Genomic DNA, 19397 nt, shown 5'->3' with positions numbered 1-19397 from the left:
AAGAAATCTAAATCTTTAAGATCCAAATCATTGTCTGGATCCAGGATGCCATTATGCCACTGGCGCCCCCCTTTAAGTGGCATCCAGGGTACCTGCCCTACCTTCCATACCCTATATACGCCACTGGATTCAAACAATCTAAGGACATATGTACCATCTTAGGGGGCTTCAACATTTGATAGTTGTTTCATTTAAATTTCAAGCAGTCCATGGTATACTTTAGACACATGGGGGATGTATAATTAGTGGGCTACAGGTGTGTTAATGAATTATCATTATGTGACCACGGTTGGTCCGGCAAAATGGTTAATCCGACAAGGCTTTGGAGCTAAGAGTGCCAGAAAATCAGTAGTGTACCTGTACCTATCATCACTTCCCCACTGGCCTCCTTCTCTGATGCTTCCATCTATTCTCTTACTTTTCTCATTCTATTAACCCCCTTCCAAAACATCTCTCTCCCTTTAGTTTACTGATGCTCACTTACCCTAATTTTCATTTGAGCTCTTTTTCAATCCCTGCATCGTCCTCTTCTCCTGCCCATTTTCTTTTGTACATCTCCCATTAATCTGTCCTTCCCTGTAAGTACCTCATATACCCCTCTCTCTTCTATTTGACTACCAACTTTACCTTGTCATCCCATCACTCACTAACCTTTCTCACCTGCCCACCACCCAAATGTCACACACTTCTCTTGCACATGCCAGCATCACTTCCCTAAATACCAACCATACTTTACCCACTCCTCTAACTGCATTTATTCTTACTATTTGCCATTCTACACTCTATCTCTCCAAGTGTTTCTTCATATCTGTCTCTTTCCCACTTTCACCACCCTTTCCTTACTCATAGCATTTCTTCTTTTCTGGAAAACCTCTACAAAATTTCACCCTTACCTTTATCAAGATATCAGACATCTCACCAGTTGCCTCTCTCAGGACATTCACATCAGAGTCTCTCTCTTCTGCACATCTGTCAATTAGCATTCAAACCAGTACTGCCCTCTTACCATCTTATCTACTCATCCACATATACATGGCCCTCTTTTTCAGCCAATTATTCACATGCACCAGTCTTATCTCAGCACACAACTTCACAAGTTGTTCATCATTCTAATTCATCATATCAGGTACCCCAACTCCCTACTTATACCCTTAACTGCTGCATTACTCACATTAGCATTTATATCACCTGATCTCTTGCATCAAAACAGCTGACACACTCACTCAGCTGTTTCCAAAACTCTTTTTATTCTTTTACATATGGAGGTTCCAGTCAGAGGCAAAAGTCCACATCAAGGATAGGCCTTAAGTGAAATATGAAGAGGTTAATGAAAGGGAAACACAAGAGACAAGGAAAAGTATTTACATTTTGGAGGAAGTGAAAAACCTGTCTTTCAAAAAGTGCCTGGATGTAACTTATTAGGAAAGACACGAGATGGTTGAGAGTTCTAAAGTTTCAATGTGTAGGGAAAGAAACAATTATCAGAATGACACACCACTGAGCTGCCAATGACCAGCTTGCCTCATCATCTTTCTTCTCATGGCCAAGTGCATCACCACTTTTAATCACCCATCTCTTGTAATTCATTTAAATTTTTACCTATACCAGTCAGCAGCTCACTTCTTTACACTCTTTGGCACATTCCAATGACTCCCATTTCAACAAAAAAGCTACCCCTTTTTCAGCTTTTACCCTCAAACTAACCCCTGTCTTTACCCTTCAGATATTCTCAAAGTATACTTCCCCTTTACCCTTGAGCTTTGTTTTTCTCAGAGCCAGAACATACAGGTTCCTTTTCTTAAACATACTATCTATCTCTCCTTTCTTCTAATCTTGGTTGCATCCATACACATTCAGACACCCTAGCCTGAGCCTTCAAGGAGGATGAGCACACCTTGTTTGGCTCCCTTTGTTCCATTTTTTAGAAAGTGAAATACAAAAAAATCAGTGTTTCCAAGCATCCTACTCTCACCCATCTTATATGCCTTCTAAGAAATGCATGAAATATGGAAGCAGATTTCCTTTTCCCCTAAAACTGCATAAAAAATTATCATTATCATAAACATTTAGGTACTACTAGTAGAGGCATGAAGGAATGAATGTATGATGATGCATGATGAGCCACTTTGTGAAAATGTACAAAACATAACCTCGTATCCTAATTTTGATCAAGCTTGTTTATTACACGTCACAAATTTTCAAGATTCTCTCTCAATGAACTTATATTTACAATATATCAATACATTTTTTTCAGAAACTGAAAACAATCTGATACAGCTGATCAAAATTGCAAATTCTATTATGAAAGTAAATGGATTAATACTTTTCCTTAGTTTCAAATGAGCAAAAAGTAAATATCTATTCTTTACAAATATACGTCATCTATGCTCAATCACATATAGTAAACCCTAGCTTGGTAATGTGAATGGGAGTGGTGAACGGACTGGTGGCAGAGAATACCTAGATTAAAAAGAGGGATACACCAAAGTATGTGCAGGAAAGATGGTCAGCAGGCATTACTGGATTACACATTAATGGACAGGGGGAAAAAGACAGACTTTTGGATGTGAATGTGCTGATAGGGGTAGCTGGTGGGATGCCTGATCATTACCATGTGGAAGCAAAGGCGAAGATTTGTAGAGGTTTTCGGAAAAGGGGGAATGTTATGGGCGGAAAGAGAGTGGTGAGAGTACGTGAGCTTGGAACAAACAGTAAACTGTCCCACAAGAGGTAACGCGACACTGGATAAGATGTATTGTAATATTAAAGATGGATATAAAGTTTTTAAACGAGCAAACATTGGAAATGGAGACCATAACATGCTATACTGTGTACCTACATATAAACAATTACTGAAAAGAGTCAAATCGAAAGAAATTGAAATTAGAGAATGGGACGATAACAAGAGACAACGATTACAAGCGTGTTTTGACTGTACAGACTGGTCTGTCCTGATAGAAAACAGGACTGATATCAACACTTAGATATTTTCAATGAATACTTTCACTTTTGCTTTGATATGATCGTACCTACCAAAACAATAAAGATATACCCAAACAATAAACCATGGATTAAAAAAGAACTAAAATCTATGCTAAATGAAAAACACAGACTCATGCGAAATGGAAGTGATGTTGAAAGAAGAACATTGCAAAGTAATATTGATAAAAAAATTACTGAATCGAAAAGAATATACAAAGAAAAAGTTGAAGGCTTGTTTAAAACAGAGTAAAAGACGCTTGGAAAGGACCTAAAAGCCTGTGCGGGCACAAGAAGAAACAAAGTGTGCCTGAACCGGAAAATATCAACACATATGTAAATGAAATGAACGCGTTCTTTGCGAGATTTGAAAGACATGATTTCAGTGATGCGTGTAATGAGGTAATGACAGAAATTCAATCTAACAATGATGAAAGAATTATAATTAGGCAAGAAGACATACAGAAGTCCCTGCAGAATATTCGAGCAGGTAAAGCTACAGGGCCAGACGGGATACCTGCTGTGCAAAACAATTGACACCCGTACTGACCACATTATTTCAGGACTCGCTGGATCAGGGAGTGGTGCCTTATAAATGGAAAGAATCTGAAGTGAAACCTATTGCAAAAATTAATCACCCAAAAGATCACAAAGACTTCAGACCTGTAGTACTAACATCTAATATTATGAAATGTTTAGAAAGCATTGTGAAAAACTATATCTGTGAAAAAACAAATAATTTAAAAGACCCTATGCAATTTGCTTATCGTAATAATAGGAGTGTACAGGATGCAACACTTGTACCATTAAATGATATTAATAAGCATTTAGATAAGCCCAAATCACAAATTAGAGCACTATACATTGATTTTAGTTCAGCATTTAATACAATGCAACCTCATATTTTGCTCAATAAAATGCTAGAATTGGGTGTAAATAGAAATATCTTAATATGGATTTTTAGCTTTTTAACCCAGAGACCCCAATATACCAAAGTAAATAATGTTAAGTCTAATGTGATAGTCACCAACACAGGAGCCCCCCAAGGTTGTGTATTGTCCCCAGCTCTTTTCACCTTGTATACCGATGATTGTAGAAGTGAAATTGATGATTGTACTATTATAAAATATGCTGACAATACAGTTATCTTAGGAAAAATTGTAAATAATAATTATGAAGGCTATTTAACTCAAGTTAAAAAATTCGTTGACTGGAGTAAACAAAATTTTTTGGAGCTTAATGTAAAGAAAACGAGAGATATTTGATTTCAGAACTAAAAATAAACACGTACCAGACCTATTAACAATTGAGGAAGAAAACGTAGAAAGAGTAAACCAGTATAAGTATTTGGGCTTTATGATTGATGACCAGTTGAAGGGAAGTGTTAATACAGATATGGTGTCAAGGAAATGTAACCAAAGATTACACTTTGTACGTATCTTGCATAACCTACATGTAGATAAAATGGTCATTAGCCTATTTTACAAATCAATTTTAGAATCAGTTATAAATTTTTCAATCACTGCCTGGTATGGAAAACTTACTTGCAAAGATAAAAGAAGTTGGGAAGGATTGTTAAGAAAGCAAGAAAACTAGGTGCAGAGACCACATCACTGAATAAGCTGTATCAAAAAGGTACAATGAAACAAGTAGACAGAATGATGAAAGATGTAATGCATCCGCTACATAATTGTTACACGAATCTTAAATCTAGTAGAAGGCTAGCTCTGCCCAAGCTGCGCACCGATAGATACAAAAAGTCGTTTGTACCTAAAAGCATTCTGCTTTTCAATCATCTATCATCACTATAACTTCTAGCTTTAAGTTTCATGATAACTGTAGGTGATGGTTCATGATAGGGATGGTGACAAGCTGATATCGCATGTACACAATAGCAAAGTAACATTTTATATGAAATAACCTATGCAATATTTCTTGTTAATATTTTAATGTTTTTTTTACAACTACTAAGGAGCTCTAAAGCCAAAACGAATTTCATTTTGTATTACATTTTGTATAACAATTTGACGAATAAAGTATCTTATCTTATCTTATCTTAAATGAAACTTGTGTTAAGACATACCAAGAGAGACTGAATATACAACACAAAAGGTGAGAATAAATGAAGCAACGGGAGAGGGCACGGAATGGGAGGTATTCAAGGAAGCAGTAATGGCATGTGAGAAAGATGCTTTTGGCATGCATACAGTGGGAGGTGGATAGGTTAGAAAGGGTAATGAGTGGCAGGATGAAGAAGTAAATTTGCAAGTCGAAGAGAAAAGTGAAGTGTATGGGCAGTACTTACAGAAAAAGAGTGCAAACGATTGGGAGATGTATAAAAGAAAGCAGCAGGAGGTCAAGAGGATGGTGAAGAGGTTGAAAGAGATGGCAGCTGAGAAATGGGGAGTAAGCATCAGTAAACTTTAAGGAGAATAAAAAGTTTGCGGCAGGGGTGTGTGATGTCTCCATGGTTGTTTAATTTGTTTATGGATGGGGTTGTTAGGGAGGTGAATGCAAGAGTCCTGGAAAGAGGGGCAAGTATGAAGTCTGTTGGGGATGAGAGAGCTTGGGAAGTGAGTCAGTTGTTGTTCGCTGATGATACAGCGCTGGTGGCTGATTCATGTGAGAAACTGCAGAAGCTGGTGACTGAGATTGGTAAAGTATGTGAAAGAAGAAAGTTAAGAGTAAATGTGAATAAGAGCAAGGTTATTAGGTACAGTAGGGTTGAGGGTCAAGTCAATTGGGAGGTAAGTTTGAATGGAGAAAAACTGGAGGAAGTAAAGTGTTTTAGATATCTGGGAGTGGATCTGGCAGCGGATGGAACCATGGAAGCGGAAGTGGATCATAGGGTGGGGGAGGGGGCAAAAATCCTGGGAGCCTTGAAGAATGTGTGGAAGTCGAGAACATTATCTCAGAAAGCAAAAATGGGTATGTTTGAAGGAATAGTGGTTCCAACAATGTTATATGGTTGCGAGGCGTGGGCTATGGATAGAGTTGTGCGCAGGAGGGTGGATGTGCTAGAAATGAGATGTTTGAGGACAATGTATGGTGTGAGGTGGTTTGATCGAGTAAGTAACTTAAGGGTAAGAGAGATGTGTGGAAATAAAAAGAGCGTGGTTGAGAGAGCAGAAGAGGGTGTTTTGAAATGGTTTGGGCACATGGAGAGAATGAGTGAGGAAAGATTGACCAAGAGGATATATGTGTCGGAGGTGGAGGGAACGAGGAGAAGCGGGAGACCAAATTGGAGGTCGAAAGATGGAGTGAAAAAGATTTTGTGTGATCGGGGCCTGAACATGCAGGAGGGTGAAAGGAGGGCAAGGAATAGAGTGAATTGGATCAATGTGGTATACCGGGGTTGACGTGCTGTCAGTGGATTGAATCAGGACATGTGAAGCGTCTGGGGTAAACCATGGAAAGCTGTGTAGGTATGTATATTTGCGTGTGTGGACGTGTATGTATATACATGTGTATGGGGGTGGGTTTGGCCATTTCTTTCGTCTGTTTCCTTGCGCTACCTCGCAAACGCGGAAGACAGCGACAAAAAAAAAAAAAAAAAGTTTTAGAAGGAGGTTATTACTGTGTGGAAAACGAAAGAAAAAACAGGAACATCACTGAAGGGAGTAAATGAGGAAGTGGTAACAAGTAATGATGAAGTGAGGAGATGGAATGGGATATTTTGAAGGACCAATGAATGTGTTTGATGATCACACGACAAATGTAGGATGCTTATGTGAGGATGGTATGTAAAGTGAGAGTCATGTAGAGTGTTTTGACGAAGACAGAAGAGGTAGTGAAAGCCATGCATAAGATGAAATGTGACAAAGTGGCCAGATTGGATAGTAATGCAGTTAAATTTCTTAAGAAAGTCACTATGTTGATGACTGGTTATTATGATTTTCAATGTATGTATGGATCATGAGATGCCTAAGGATCGGCAGAATTCATACATTGTCCAACTGCATAAAAGGTATGGGGGACGAAGGTGACTGTTCAAACTACATGGGTATAAATTTGTTGCATGTACCTAGTAAGTTATATGGGAAAGTAGTGACTGAGAGGGTGAAGGTGTGTACAGTGTACCATACTAGGGAGTAACAATGTGGCTTTAAAAATGGTAGAGGATGTATGGATCAGGTGTCTGCTTTCAAGAATGTGTGTGAGAAATACTTACAGATATGGATGGATTTGTATATGGCAATTATGGATCTGGAGAAAGCACATGATGGCAATGACAATATGCATTGCAGAAGGTCTGAAGAATACATGATGTATGAGAAAAGTCGCAAGAAGCAGTGAGATTTTGTCAAGGGTAATAGGGATATGTATGAGTAGGAAGTTACAAGTGTGAGAAGTCGCGAGTGAAGGTGCAGCTGTAGCAAGGGCATATGATGTCACCACTGACATTCAATGTTTATGGATGAGGTGATGAGCATTTCAGGAGAAATTTGAATAACTGTATAAAATGGTTTGAGAAGGGAAGAAAAGGGGTTTTGATGGGGGTTAGGAACACAAAGGTGGGATGTGATTAAATTGGTGAGATAGTTGGTGAATGGGGAGTGCCTGGAGTAAATGGGAATGGAAGTTATCTCATGGATGTCTGTATTGAGAAGGATTAATTTCTTGGAAACATCTTTTTCAGCAAAAGTGACCCACAGATATACAGGAATGAGAAATGATGGAAGAGAAGAAAAGGGATTGACTATGTAGTAGCAGATGAAAGGCTGAGTTTGGTTGTACTGGATTCAGACCATTTTGCAGTTGTCGTGAAGACTGGAGAGGTGAAAGTGTTGGCAAGCAAGAAGAGCAATCTGAAAGACTGCAAGGAGTATGAAAGAAGGGTAACAAAATTTAGATGGAAGTGCAGTAAATGTAGTGGCGCATTCATGTGTGAATAAGGTGTTCAAAATGTATGGAAAAAAATAAAGGTTGTGGAATTAGTATGTTGGATACAAGGGGAAATGCATGATGGAAAGATGAGATTAGAAATGCTGCAGAATAGATGAAAAAGATAAGGTAGATCTCAAAAGGAATGTACCAGTAGTAGTTCAGAAACAGTCAGAAGAGTATACGATGTGCAAGCAGAATGAAAAGATGACAGAGAAAAACAGAGAAAGAGTAGACGAAGACTTTAGAGGAAAGTTGCATGAAAGTTTAGGAAAAATAAGAAATTGTATAAGAAAGAGGTGAAATATGAAAGAGGTGGATGTGAGAGTGGAAAAATAAATGTGAGAAGTAAGGAAGGGGAGTTGCTGAATCAAAAGGAAGAAGTGAAAGGAAGATGGAAAGAGCTTTTTGTAGAATTGATTGAATGAGGGAGAAGGTAAGGCAGCAGCTGTGACAAGCATGCATATGGAGGATGTAAGGGAAAGGATAAAAGTGCAGGAGCCTAGGGCAAGAAGGGAGGTAAAAAGGGGCTATAATGAGGCTGAAAGTAAGAAACACACCTAAAGTAAATGGTATTATGGCTGAAATGATGAAGTATGGAGAAGAAAGTTTGATGTAGTGAATGCATTTGATATGCAAGTAAGCTTGGAAGCAGAAGGCTATGCCTGAGGATTAGGTGTAAGCTATTATAGTCCCTTTATTCAAAGGAAAAAAAGAGCTAAAAATGTATGGAACAGTTATAGGGGAATAAGTCTGTTAAGTATATCAGGAAAAATGCATGAAAAAGTAATGCTGATAGAGTGATGAAAGTGACTGAATCCACAATAAGTAAGGGGCAAAGGGGCTTTTGTGCAATGGGAATGAATATGGAGGAATATCTAGCAACATGTAAGAAGGTGCATACAGCATCTGGGGATCTGGAGGAAACATTTGACAGTATTGAGTGGAATGGTGCATGGCATGTGTTAAGGACATATGAGGTAGGGGGGATAACTGTTGAATGATATGAAAGCCTTCTCTAGAGGAGCAAATGCATGTATAAGAGTGGATGGAGCGATAAGAGATAAAAGCAAAATTAGGGAAAGAGGAGGCAGAGATGAAGTGTGGTAGTGAGGTATGATGGTCATCGACAAACCTGTTTGTGGATGATGGTGTTGTTTACTGAAAGTAAAGAAGAATTACAGAAGTTTGTGTGTTTTATAAGTGTAAGCATATACACAATATACTCTTAAGACCTTCCACAAAGCATCTCTATCAACCCTATCATATACCTTCCCCAGATCCATTAATGCTACATATAAATCCATCTGTTTTTCTAAATATTTCTCACACATTCTTCAAAGCAAACACCTGATCCACACATCCTCTACCACTTCTGAAACCACACTGCTCTTCCCCAGTCTGAAGCTCTGTACAGCCCTTCACCCTCTCAATCAATACCCTCCCATATAATAATAATAATAATAATAATAATAATAATAATAATAATAATAAAGATACATCATAAGGTAAGGTTATTCAATGTATGTATGACTCACGGTGAGGTGCCTGAGGATTGGCGGAATGCATGCATAGTGCCATTGTACAAAGGCAAAGGGGATAAGAGTGAGTGCTCAAATTACAGAGGCATAAGTTTGTTGAGTATTCCTGGTAAATTATATGGGAGGGTATTGATTGAGAGGGTGAAAGCATGTAAAGAGCATCAGATTGGGGAAGAGCAGTGTGGTTTCAGAAGTGGTAGAGGATGTGTGGATCAGGTGTTTGCTTTGAAGAATGTATGTGAGAAATACTTAGAAAAGCAAATGGATTTGTATGTAGCATTTATGGATCTGGAGAAGGCATATGATAGAGTTGATAGAGATGCTCTGTGGAAGGTATTAAGAATATATGGTGTGGGAGGCAAGTTGTTAGAAGCAGTGAAAAGTTTTTATCGAGGATGTAAGGCATGTGTACGTGTAGGAAGAGAGGAAAGTGATTGGTTCTCAGTGAATGTAGGTTTGCGGCAGGGGTGTGTGATGTCTCCATGGTTGTTTAATTTGTTTATGGATGGGGTTGTTAGGGAGGTGAATGCAAGAGTTTTGGAAAGAGGGGCAAGTATGAAGTCTGTTGGGGATGAGAGAGCTTGGGAAGTGAGTCAGTTGTTGTTCGCTGATGATACAGCGCTGGTGGCTGATTCATGTGAGAAACTGCAGAAGCTGGTGACTGAGTTTGGTAAAGTGTGTGAAAGAAGAAAGTTAAGAGTAAATGTGAATAAGAGCAAGGTTATTAGGTACAGTAGGGTTGAGGGTCAAGTCAATTGGGAGGTGAGTTTGAATGGAGAAAAACTGGAGGAAGTGAAGTGTTTTAGATATCTGGGAGTGGATCTGGCAGCGGATGGAACCATGGAAGCGGAAGTGGATCATAGGGTGGGGGAGGGGGCGAAAATTCTGGGAGCCTTGAAGAATGTGTGGAAGTCGAGAACATTATCTCGGAAAGCAAAAATGAGTATGTTTGAAGGAATAGTGGTTCCAACAATGTTGTATGGTTGCGAGGCGTGGGCTATGGATAGAGTTGTGCGCAGGAGGATGGATGTGCTGGAAATGAGATGTTTGAGGACAATGTGTGGTGTGAGGTGGTTTGATCGAGTAAGTAACGTAAGGGTAAGAGAGATGTGTGGAAATAAAAAGAGCGTGGTTGAGAGAGCAGAAGAGGGTGTTTTGAAATGGTTTGGGCACATGGAGAGAATGAGTGAGGAAAGATTGACCAAGAGGATATATGTGTCGGAGGTGGAGGGAACGAGGAGAAGAGGGAGACCAAATTGGAGGTGGAAAGATGGAGTGAAAAAGATTTTGTGTGATCGGGGCCTGAACATGCAGGAGGGTGAAAGGAGGGCAAGGAATAGAGTGAATTGGAGCGATGTGGTATACCGGGGTTGACGTGCTGTCAGTGGATTGAATCAAGGCATGTGAAGCGTCTGGGGTAAACCATGGAAAGCTGTGTAGGTATGTATATTTGCGTGTGTGGACGTATGTATATACATGTGTATGGGGGTGGGTTGGGCCATTTCTTTCGTCTGTTTCCTTGCGCTACCTCGCAAACGCGGGAGACAGCGACAAAGCAAAAAAAAAAAAAAAAAAGAAGAATTACAGAAAAGAACATGGAGTGGATGGGATTGCAGTTGAATTTCTTATGAAAGTAGGTGACTATGTTTTTGTATGATTTGTCAGTATTTTCAATGTATGTAGGGCCCATATTGAGACGACTGAGGATTGGTGGAATACCTGTATAATGCCACTGTATATAAAGGTAAAAGGGGCAAAGTAAACGTTCAAATTACTGGGATGTAAGTTTACTGACTGCGTGCCTGGTAAGTCGTATGGGAGAACAGTGGTTACAAGAGTGGTCGCATGCACTGAGCTTCAGATTATAGAGAAACAATGTGGCTTCAGGGGTGGTAGAGGACATATGGATCAGAAGCTTCCTTTGAAGAATATATGCAAGAAATGCTCGTAAGAAGCAGGACTTCTGAGGCATTATATGGATCTGATGAAACTGTATGATATGGCTGACAAACACACTTTGGGAATGATGAGGGGGGGGAGGCTGCTAGAAGCAGTGAAGAGATTCTATAAAGAGGAATAAGGTATATAAACAAGCAGAGAGAGGGGAGGGTTAAGTTGGGACTGCACCAGGGGTATGTGATGATACCATAGCTCTGTAATTTGTTTAAGGACAGGGTGGTAAGGGAGGTGAATGCAAGGGTCTTGAAGAACAGATGTGCAGTTCTGCTAAGGGTGGGAGAACCTGGAAGGTGAGTTAATTGTACTTTGCTAATGATACTGCACTGGTTATGGATTCAAAAGAGAAACTGCAGAAGCTGAAGTCTGAGTTTAGGAGAGTGTGTGACAAAAGAAAGTGTATATATAAATAAAAGCAAGTTTATTACTGAGAGTTTGAAAGGAAAGTAACTTAAGAAAATGGAGTGTTTTAGATATCTGGAGTGAAAATGACAGCAAATGCAACCCTAGAAATAATGTGAGGGGATGAGAGGGAAATGGTCTTGGATGCACTGAGGTATGTGTGGAATGAGAGGTCAGCTGAAATGATAGAAACTTAAGGAAGTGGAGTGGAGTGTTCTAGATACCTAAAGTGAAAATGACAGCAAATGCAACCATGGAAATAATGTGAAGGGGTGAGAAGGTAATGGTACTGGATGCACTGAGATATGTGTTGAATTGTGGAATAAGAGGTCAGTGTCTCTGAAAGGAAAGATGTGTATATTTGATGGTATGGCAGTGCTGTTAGTGCTCTATGAATGCAAGGCATGGGCCCTGGATAAAAATGTGGAGAAGAGGTTTGGTGTGTTGCAAAATGAAATGTCTTGGGAAAATGTGTGGTATGAAGAGAATTGTTTGAATAAGAAATAAAAGGGTAAGAGGGAGGTATGGTAGAAAGAGGAGTTTGAATGAGTGAGCTGAAGAGAATGCATTTAAATGGTCTTGATATATGGAACCAATGAGTGAGGAAAGAATGAAAGAGAGAGTATACATGTATACATGTCAAGAATGGATGGGAAACCAAGGAGAAGGTGGAAGGATGGCATAAAAGATGATTTGAAGGCTCAGATACTAAACATGCAGGGAGATGCAAGGCATGAGAAGGATAGCAAATTGGTGTGATGTAGTACACAGGGAAAAACCTGCTGTCATTGGACTGAAGCAAAGCACATGAAGAGGTCAAGAGAAAATACATAAAAGTCTGTGGGGCCTGATCATGAGTGGGGGGGGGGAGACTCTGGTTCCAGTGCATTCTAAATGAGAGTTAAACAGTGGATGTGAATGAATGAGGCAGTTTCTTCACTTGTTCCTGGTGCTACACAAAATCTGCCTAGAAACAATTTCTCACCCACCCTTCATAAACAATGACACAAGCTTTGAAAACATATCAAACTTTCTCTTATAACAGTATGGCCCATTTGCAAACCAATCACTTACAGATATCTTCAACTACTGGCTACACAGCAAAATCCCTAATATCTATAAACTTGCCTAAATTATACCAATCCTAAATCCCTCTAAACATTCCTTAACTCACCCTCCTCCTACCACTCTTCATCACCTCTATCCTCAGTATCCAAATTCTGTGGAAAAAATTATCAACAACAGACCCAAAGAAAATATCTCCCTCTCTCCCACACAGCATGAGTTCGTATCCAAACACACTACCACCACACTACACAATGAACTCAAACAACATATCCTAGATGGATTCAATCAACCACAACTCTCTTCTTGCACAGTACTAATGACAATAGATATACAAAAAAAAAAAAAAAAGCATTTGAGACTGTCTCCAAACATGTACTTGACACCATACTCCACACCAACAAAAAGCGGTTGGCCAACTTCATATCTGGCCACCATGCCAAATTTACTTATAATGGCTTCACTTCTAAAACACTTAAACTCTGCAATGGAGTTACCCAAGGATAAGTTCTTTCTCAAACTCTCTTCAATCACTTTCTACATGATCTCCAATTACCGCAGGCAAACCTCAACATAAAGGCTCTTTCATATACAAACAGCCTCACCATCACATCACAACATTTTGACACCACAGTAGCAACATCAAACATGCAGCACTACATTACACAACTGGAACAATGACTAACCCAGATGAGAATGTCAGCATATCCAGAGATGTCTTCTATCACTCTTTTAGCCCCACATAGACATGAATACAGCTCACACTCTACATACTCCTTGAATGGACATTACCACTGAGAAAATATCTAAACATTCTAGACATCATATGTGATACATACATGATATTCAGTACCCAGTTCAAATACTTCATCACAAAAGCTACACACTAACTAAATGCCCTCACAGCACTAACTGGCACCAGATTTATACAAGAACGAACTCCCTCGTATCCTCTACAAACAATTCATCCACTCCACCGTAAACTATGCCTCACCTACCAGGTCTTCCAAATACAACAAAGCTGGAAACCACTCACAACAATCAGTGACAGCCTTGCACCCATGAAAATCCAACACCTACAACATGAAACAAAGACTCTCTCAGTACAGTCCCACCTTAACATGCTTGTCCCTTATTTGTATGCAACAGCATCAAACCCATCCCACCAAAAACACTTTACAATAACTACCAATAACCATGCAGAAATAAAAAGCTTACCCCTGCCTCACACTTCAGTAACCTCTTCTTGCAGATCACCAAACAAATACAACTGACAAAAAAAAAAATACATTGACATAACCCAACAAGCACTAAACAACATTCTTTATGGCAAATACCTGATCCACACATCCTCTAACCATTACTGAAACATTTCATTCCCCTCCAATCTGAAGTTCTGTATGTGCTATCACTTCCAATCACCACAATCCCATGCAACTTACCAAGTACCCTCAAAAAACGTATACCTCTGTAGTTTGAACTCACCTTTGTCTCAATTGCCTTTATACTATGGCCCTACACATGCATTCTAACTCTTGTCTTAACTCTAACCCACCAGACATATGCCCATAAGAAATCAAACTCCCCAGACAAACTTGAGTTACTCTCTCCCACTTACAATCAGGGCATCAATTATCACTAAACCACTACAAATACTGTTTCAACATTTCTCAAGATCCATCATGCCCACAATGCAACTACAATAAAGAAGACAACGAGCAATTACATAGCACTTTCTGTGCATAAACACACACACACACACACACATACATATCACAATACTCAATGACCTATGGTCATAATTTGTGGACATGGCTAGCTTCCTATGTGCTGCAGGAGCCTCATAAGGGTAGAGCAGATTCCTGAGACAGGAAGGTAAGGTAAGGTATAGGTATTGTTTTCATAACTGTTCGCCATTTCCTGTGTTAGCTCTGCAGCACCAGGAAATGGTGAGCAAATCACTCACTCTCCCTTTCTACTCATACACACACATCTAACACTCTTGTTTCTCTATACTTCTAGCAGCTTTTCTCCCACACTACATATTCATAACACCTTCTGAAAGGCATCTTTATCAAAACTCTTATGCTTTCTCCAGATCCATAAATGTCACATACAAGTCCTTCTGCTACTCTAAATATTTAGAACACACATTCTTTCCGGCAAACACCTGATCCACACATCCTCTAACACTACCGAAACCATATTGTTCCTCTCTAATCCGAAGCTCTATACAGTAAACCCTCAATTCACTGGACCCCAATATAAATGATCTTGGATTTAATGGACAAACAATAATACATTACATTAATTAATAAAAATCTAATAAATAAAAAACTAAAAAGCCACAGCATGCATATTTCATATTGCAATTGTTTTTGGTAACTTAGGGTAGACTTGCTTTGTTTCAGTCTTCATCTGACTCAAGCTACCATGTGGTCAGGTTGTATACAGTGTTTTTCTGTTATTTCAGAATTGTGACTTTATCAAATAATTTTTTCAGTCCTTACAATTCAAAATGGCATCAAGTGATTGTAAGAGGTGAATAAAAGCAGGTAGTCCATCTTTTACTTTATCATAAAGAAGTACCTTTTCAAATGAGAGGGGTAGCCTCACCTCTATCTCAGTCTGACTCCTGCCTCCAACTGCCCGGTGAGCATTCTCATGCGATCAGGTGCCCACACACTACACCTTACACCCCCTCATGAGATTTTGGTAACTAAATGTGACATTTCTTACAACAAAAACGAAAACTTAAAACAAAATGACAAAAATAAAGAATGAAATCTAAATTCAACAAGGCATAAGACAAATATACACAATTCACTACTCAGCAACAATACACTTCCTTTACATGCGAGCAGAACAAATATGACAACAAATTAGTGTTTTCATTCTTCACATGAGCCACAACAAAAACAATCTTACATGTGTGCAGGGCAGTGTCTCACATGGGGAGAGCATCGCCACCTGAGGGTAGGTGTTGCCACAACTGGGCGAAGCCACTTATGGTAGGTACTCATCTTGACCCATGGATGTTGTGGGGATCAGTGAAACCCATGAGCATAAGGGATGTCAGTTTCGCAAAGACAGGTGGCCACTGCCATCCAGCTTCACAGAGTATTGTCTATAAAGCTTCACCTCCACTACCACGCCTGATCTGTCCTTAACCTCTGAAGCGATGAGTCATCCTGCATACAGACAGGGGTGCCTACAGACAGCTGGTGCAGCATAGCAGCATCACCTTCTGGGCCACCATGCATGCATGCCCGGGTCTCTGCAATGGTCCACTCCTAGTTTTGCAGAACAGTTCTCCATTGCCAATTTATCAGATAATGTTTCTGGGGTACTGGGACACCATCTCACAACTGTCTTCCTGCTGCCAGCTGCACAGGTGACTTATCCCGCTGTCTTGGGGATTGTTAAGATATTGGAGCATGGCCTGAGTCACTTTGCTATTGTACAGACTACCTGCAACACCTGTGTTGCCCCTCAAAATCCATTTGGCTGCCTTTACTGCTCCTTCAGCATGTCCACTGGACTGGGGGAAGTGGGCCAAGGATATGCAGGCCATGATTCCCCACTTTTTGTTGAAAGCTTCCATCTCCTCACTGTCTATATTGGTTCCCCCATCTAAGGCATTTTCCCTGGGTGTACCCAATCTCCTGAAGAAGGGGGGCAGCCTAGCCACAACTTGGGGTTTTCCGGCATGGGTTTGAATCCTACTCTGCACCATGTAAGAGGTACATGAAAGCAAGTAGTCATTGCACAGTTTATTGTAAAAAAGTATCCTTTCACAGGAGAAAGGTGGCATCACCTCTTCCTCAGTGTGACTTCTGCCTCCAACCGGTGCCCAGTGAGCATTCCCATGCTGCCAGGTATCTGCCGCCCAACTATTGTACTACACACTAAATCCTACAGTGACAGAAGTGTTAAAAGAAAGAACTTAAATATGGCGCAGAAACAGGTTACATTCAATTTAACGAACTTTCAGCATTAATGGACACCCCTTCTCTCCAATTAGTCCAATAAATCGTGGGTTTACTGTATGCGCTATCACCCTCCCAATCACCACACTCCCATGCGACTTACCATATATCATCAAAAAACGAATATTTCTGTAGTTTGAACACCATCTTTGTCCCAGGTGACTTTATACAATGCATTCTAACTCTGTCTTAACCATAACCCACCAGACATATGCCCATCAGAAATCAAATTCCACACACAAACTTGAGTCATACTCTCCCACTTACATTCGAGGCATCACTTACCAATTATAACACTATAAACACCATTTCAACATTTCTCAAGACCCATCATGCCCACAATGCAACTACCAGAAGGAACACAACGAGCACTTACTACTCAACTGCCCTGCACTTTCTGCACATGGACATATGCACACATCACAATACTTAACGACCTGTGATCCTAACTAGTGGACATTACTAACTTTCTCAGTGCTGCAGGAGCATCATAAAGATAGAACAGAATCTGGAACATGAAGGTAAGGTAAGGTATATGTATTTCTTTCATAACTGTTCGCCTTTTCCTGTGTTAGCTAGGTTGTGCCAGGAACTGATGAAGAAGGGCCATATTCATTCACATCCATTCTCTTGCTGTCATATGCAATGCCCCAACCACAGTCCCCTATCCACAACTAGGCCCCATAGGCCTTTCAGTGGTTTCTCCTGACTGCTTCAAAAGCCTTAGTTCAGTCCAATGATAATATGTCATCCCTCAAATACCACATCATTCCAATTCACTTCATCCCAAGCATGCCATTCTTACTCTTGCTTGTTTAGACTCTGAGCACTCAGAATCGTTTTCCCATCATCCTTCCATCTCCAATATGCCCCTCCCCCCTCCTCCTGCCACTTTTCTTTCTCACCTTCACTTCTGACACATACATCCTCTTTGTCACCCTCTCCTTACTCATTCTCTCCTGGGTCAAAACCATTTCTGCACAACTTCTTCATCTCTTTCAACCATACTCGTCTTGTTGCCACAAGTCTCTCTTAACCTACAATATTTACACACTCAAACCACCTCTCACCACATAATGTCCTCAAACATTTCACTTCCAACACATCCACCCTCCTTCACATATCCTCGTCTAAAGCCAAAGCCTTACATCCATACAATATCACTGGACTACTATACCTTCAAACATGCCCATTTTTGTCCTCTCTTTCTACACATTCCTCAATTCTCCTCGAACCTTAGCCCTCTCACCCACCTGATGACTCACTTCCATGCTTCTATTCACTGCCATGTTCACTCCCAGGTATCTAAAGCAATTCACTTCCTCCAAATTTCCTCTATTCAAAGTCACACTCAAACCAAATTGTTCATATACCCTACTAAACCTAATAAACTAGCTTTTATTCACATGTACTTTCAACTTCCTCCATTTGCATACTTTCTCAAATTAAGAAACCAACTTCTGCAGCTTCTCACTCAAATCTGCCACCAGTACTGTTTCATCAGCAAACAATGACTGACTTGCTTCTCAGGCCCCCTCATTCCCTACAGACTGCATACTTACCCCTCTCTCCTGGATCCTTGCATTAACCTCCCTCATCACTGAATCTATAAGCAAATTAAACAGCCATGGTGTAATTCCACATCCTTGCTACAGACTAATCTCCACCTACAACCACTCACTCCCCTCCCTTTTTATGCTCACACACACACACACACACACACACACACACCTTACATTCTTACTGCTTCTAGCAGCTTTTCTCCTACACCATATATTCATAACACTTTCCAAGAGGCATCTTCATTAAACCTATCTTATGCTTTCTCCAGATCAAAAAATGTCACATACAAATCATCTTGTTTTTCTGAATATTTCTAATATACATTCTGTACGGCAAACACCTGATCCACACATCCTCTGCCACTACTGAAACCATGTTGTTCCTCTCCAATCTGAAGCTCTGTACATGCTATCACCTTCCTAATCATCACACCCCCATACACTTACCAGATATCCTCAAAGAACTTATACCTCTGTAGTTCAAACACTCACCTTTGTCCAAGTTGCCTTTATACAATCAACCTAAACCATGAACTCAAGGCCAACTTGCCACATTCCATCTTATGCAAGGCTTTCACCACCTCTTCTCTCATCAAGCGACTTTCCATGACCCTCTAACTTCAAATACCTCCTTGACCCAAACAACCTATTACATATGCCACCCAATCATGAAACCCAACAAAATATTCACTCCATCTCCTCCTTACCTTATAAGTACCTGTTACCACTTCTCCATTAATCACTGCACTGACATTCCCATTTGTTCAACTGTTTTTTCTCAATATATTAATCTCCTTCCAAAACACTTTATTCCCCCTGAGGTTTACTCAACCCAACTCTCATTTGGCCTCTTTTTCAACCCATGCACCTTCCTCTTGACCTCATCGTGCTTTCTTTTGTACATCTCCCAATCATTTTAACTACTTCCCAAAAAGTATTAGCACCTTTACTTTGTCATTCTACCACTTACTACCATTCACCACCTGCTCACCACCACCTTCCACACACCACATAGTTCA

General features: G+C 40.1%; 1 protein-coding gene across 1 annotated transcript in view; it reads right to left on the bottom strand.

Annotated features, from left to right (window-relative positions):
• LOC139754434 (proteasome activator complex subunit 4-like) overlaps nucleotides 1-19397 on the bottom strand; it is a 576322-nt gene that overhangs the window by 216753 nt on the left and 340172 nt on the right. The window contains exon 21 of the mRNA XM_071671710.1: nucleotides 16299-16554. Coding sequence (XP_071527811.1) covers nucleotides 16299-16554 — 256 coding nt within the window. The remainder of the gene's footprint in view (nucleotides 1-16298; nucleotides 16555-19397) is intronic.

Source organism: Panulirus ornatus, chromosome 17, assembly GCF_036320965.1.
Source record: "Panulirus ornatus isolate Po-2019 chromosome 17, ASM3632096v1, whole genome shotgun sequence".
In the NCBI taxonomy this organism is placed as follows: domain Eukaryota; kingdom Metazoa; phylum Arthropoda; class Malacostraca; order Decapoda; family Palinuridae; genus Panulirus; species Panulirus ornatus.
This window is presented reverse-complemented; position numbering and strand designations above follow the sequence as displayed.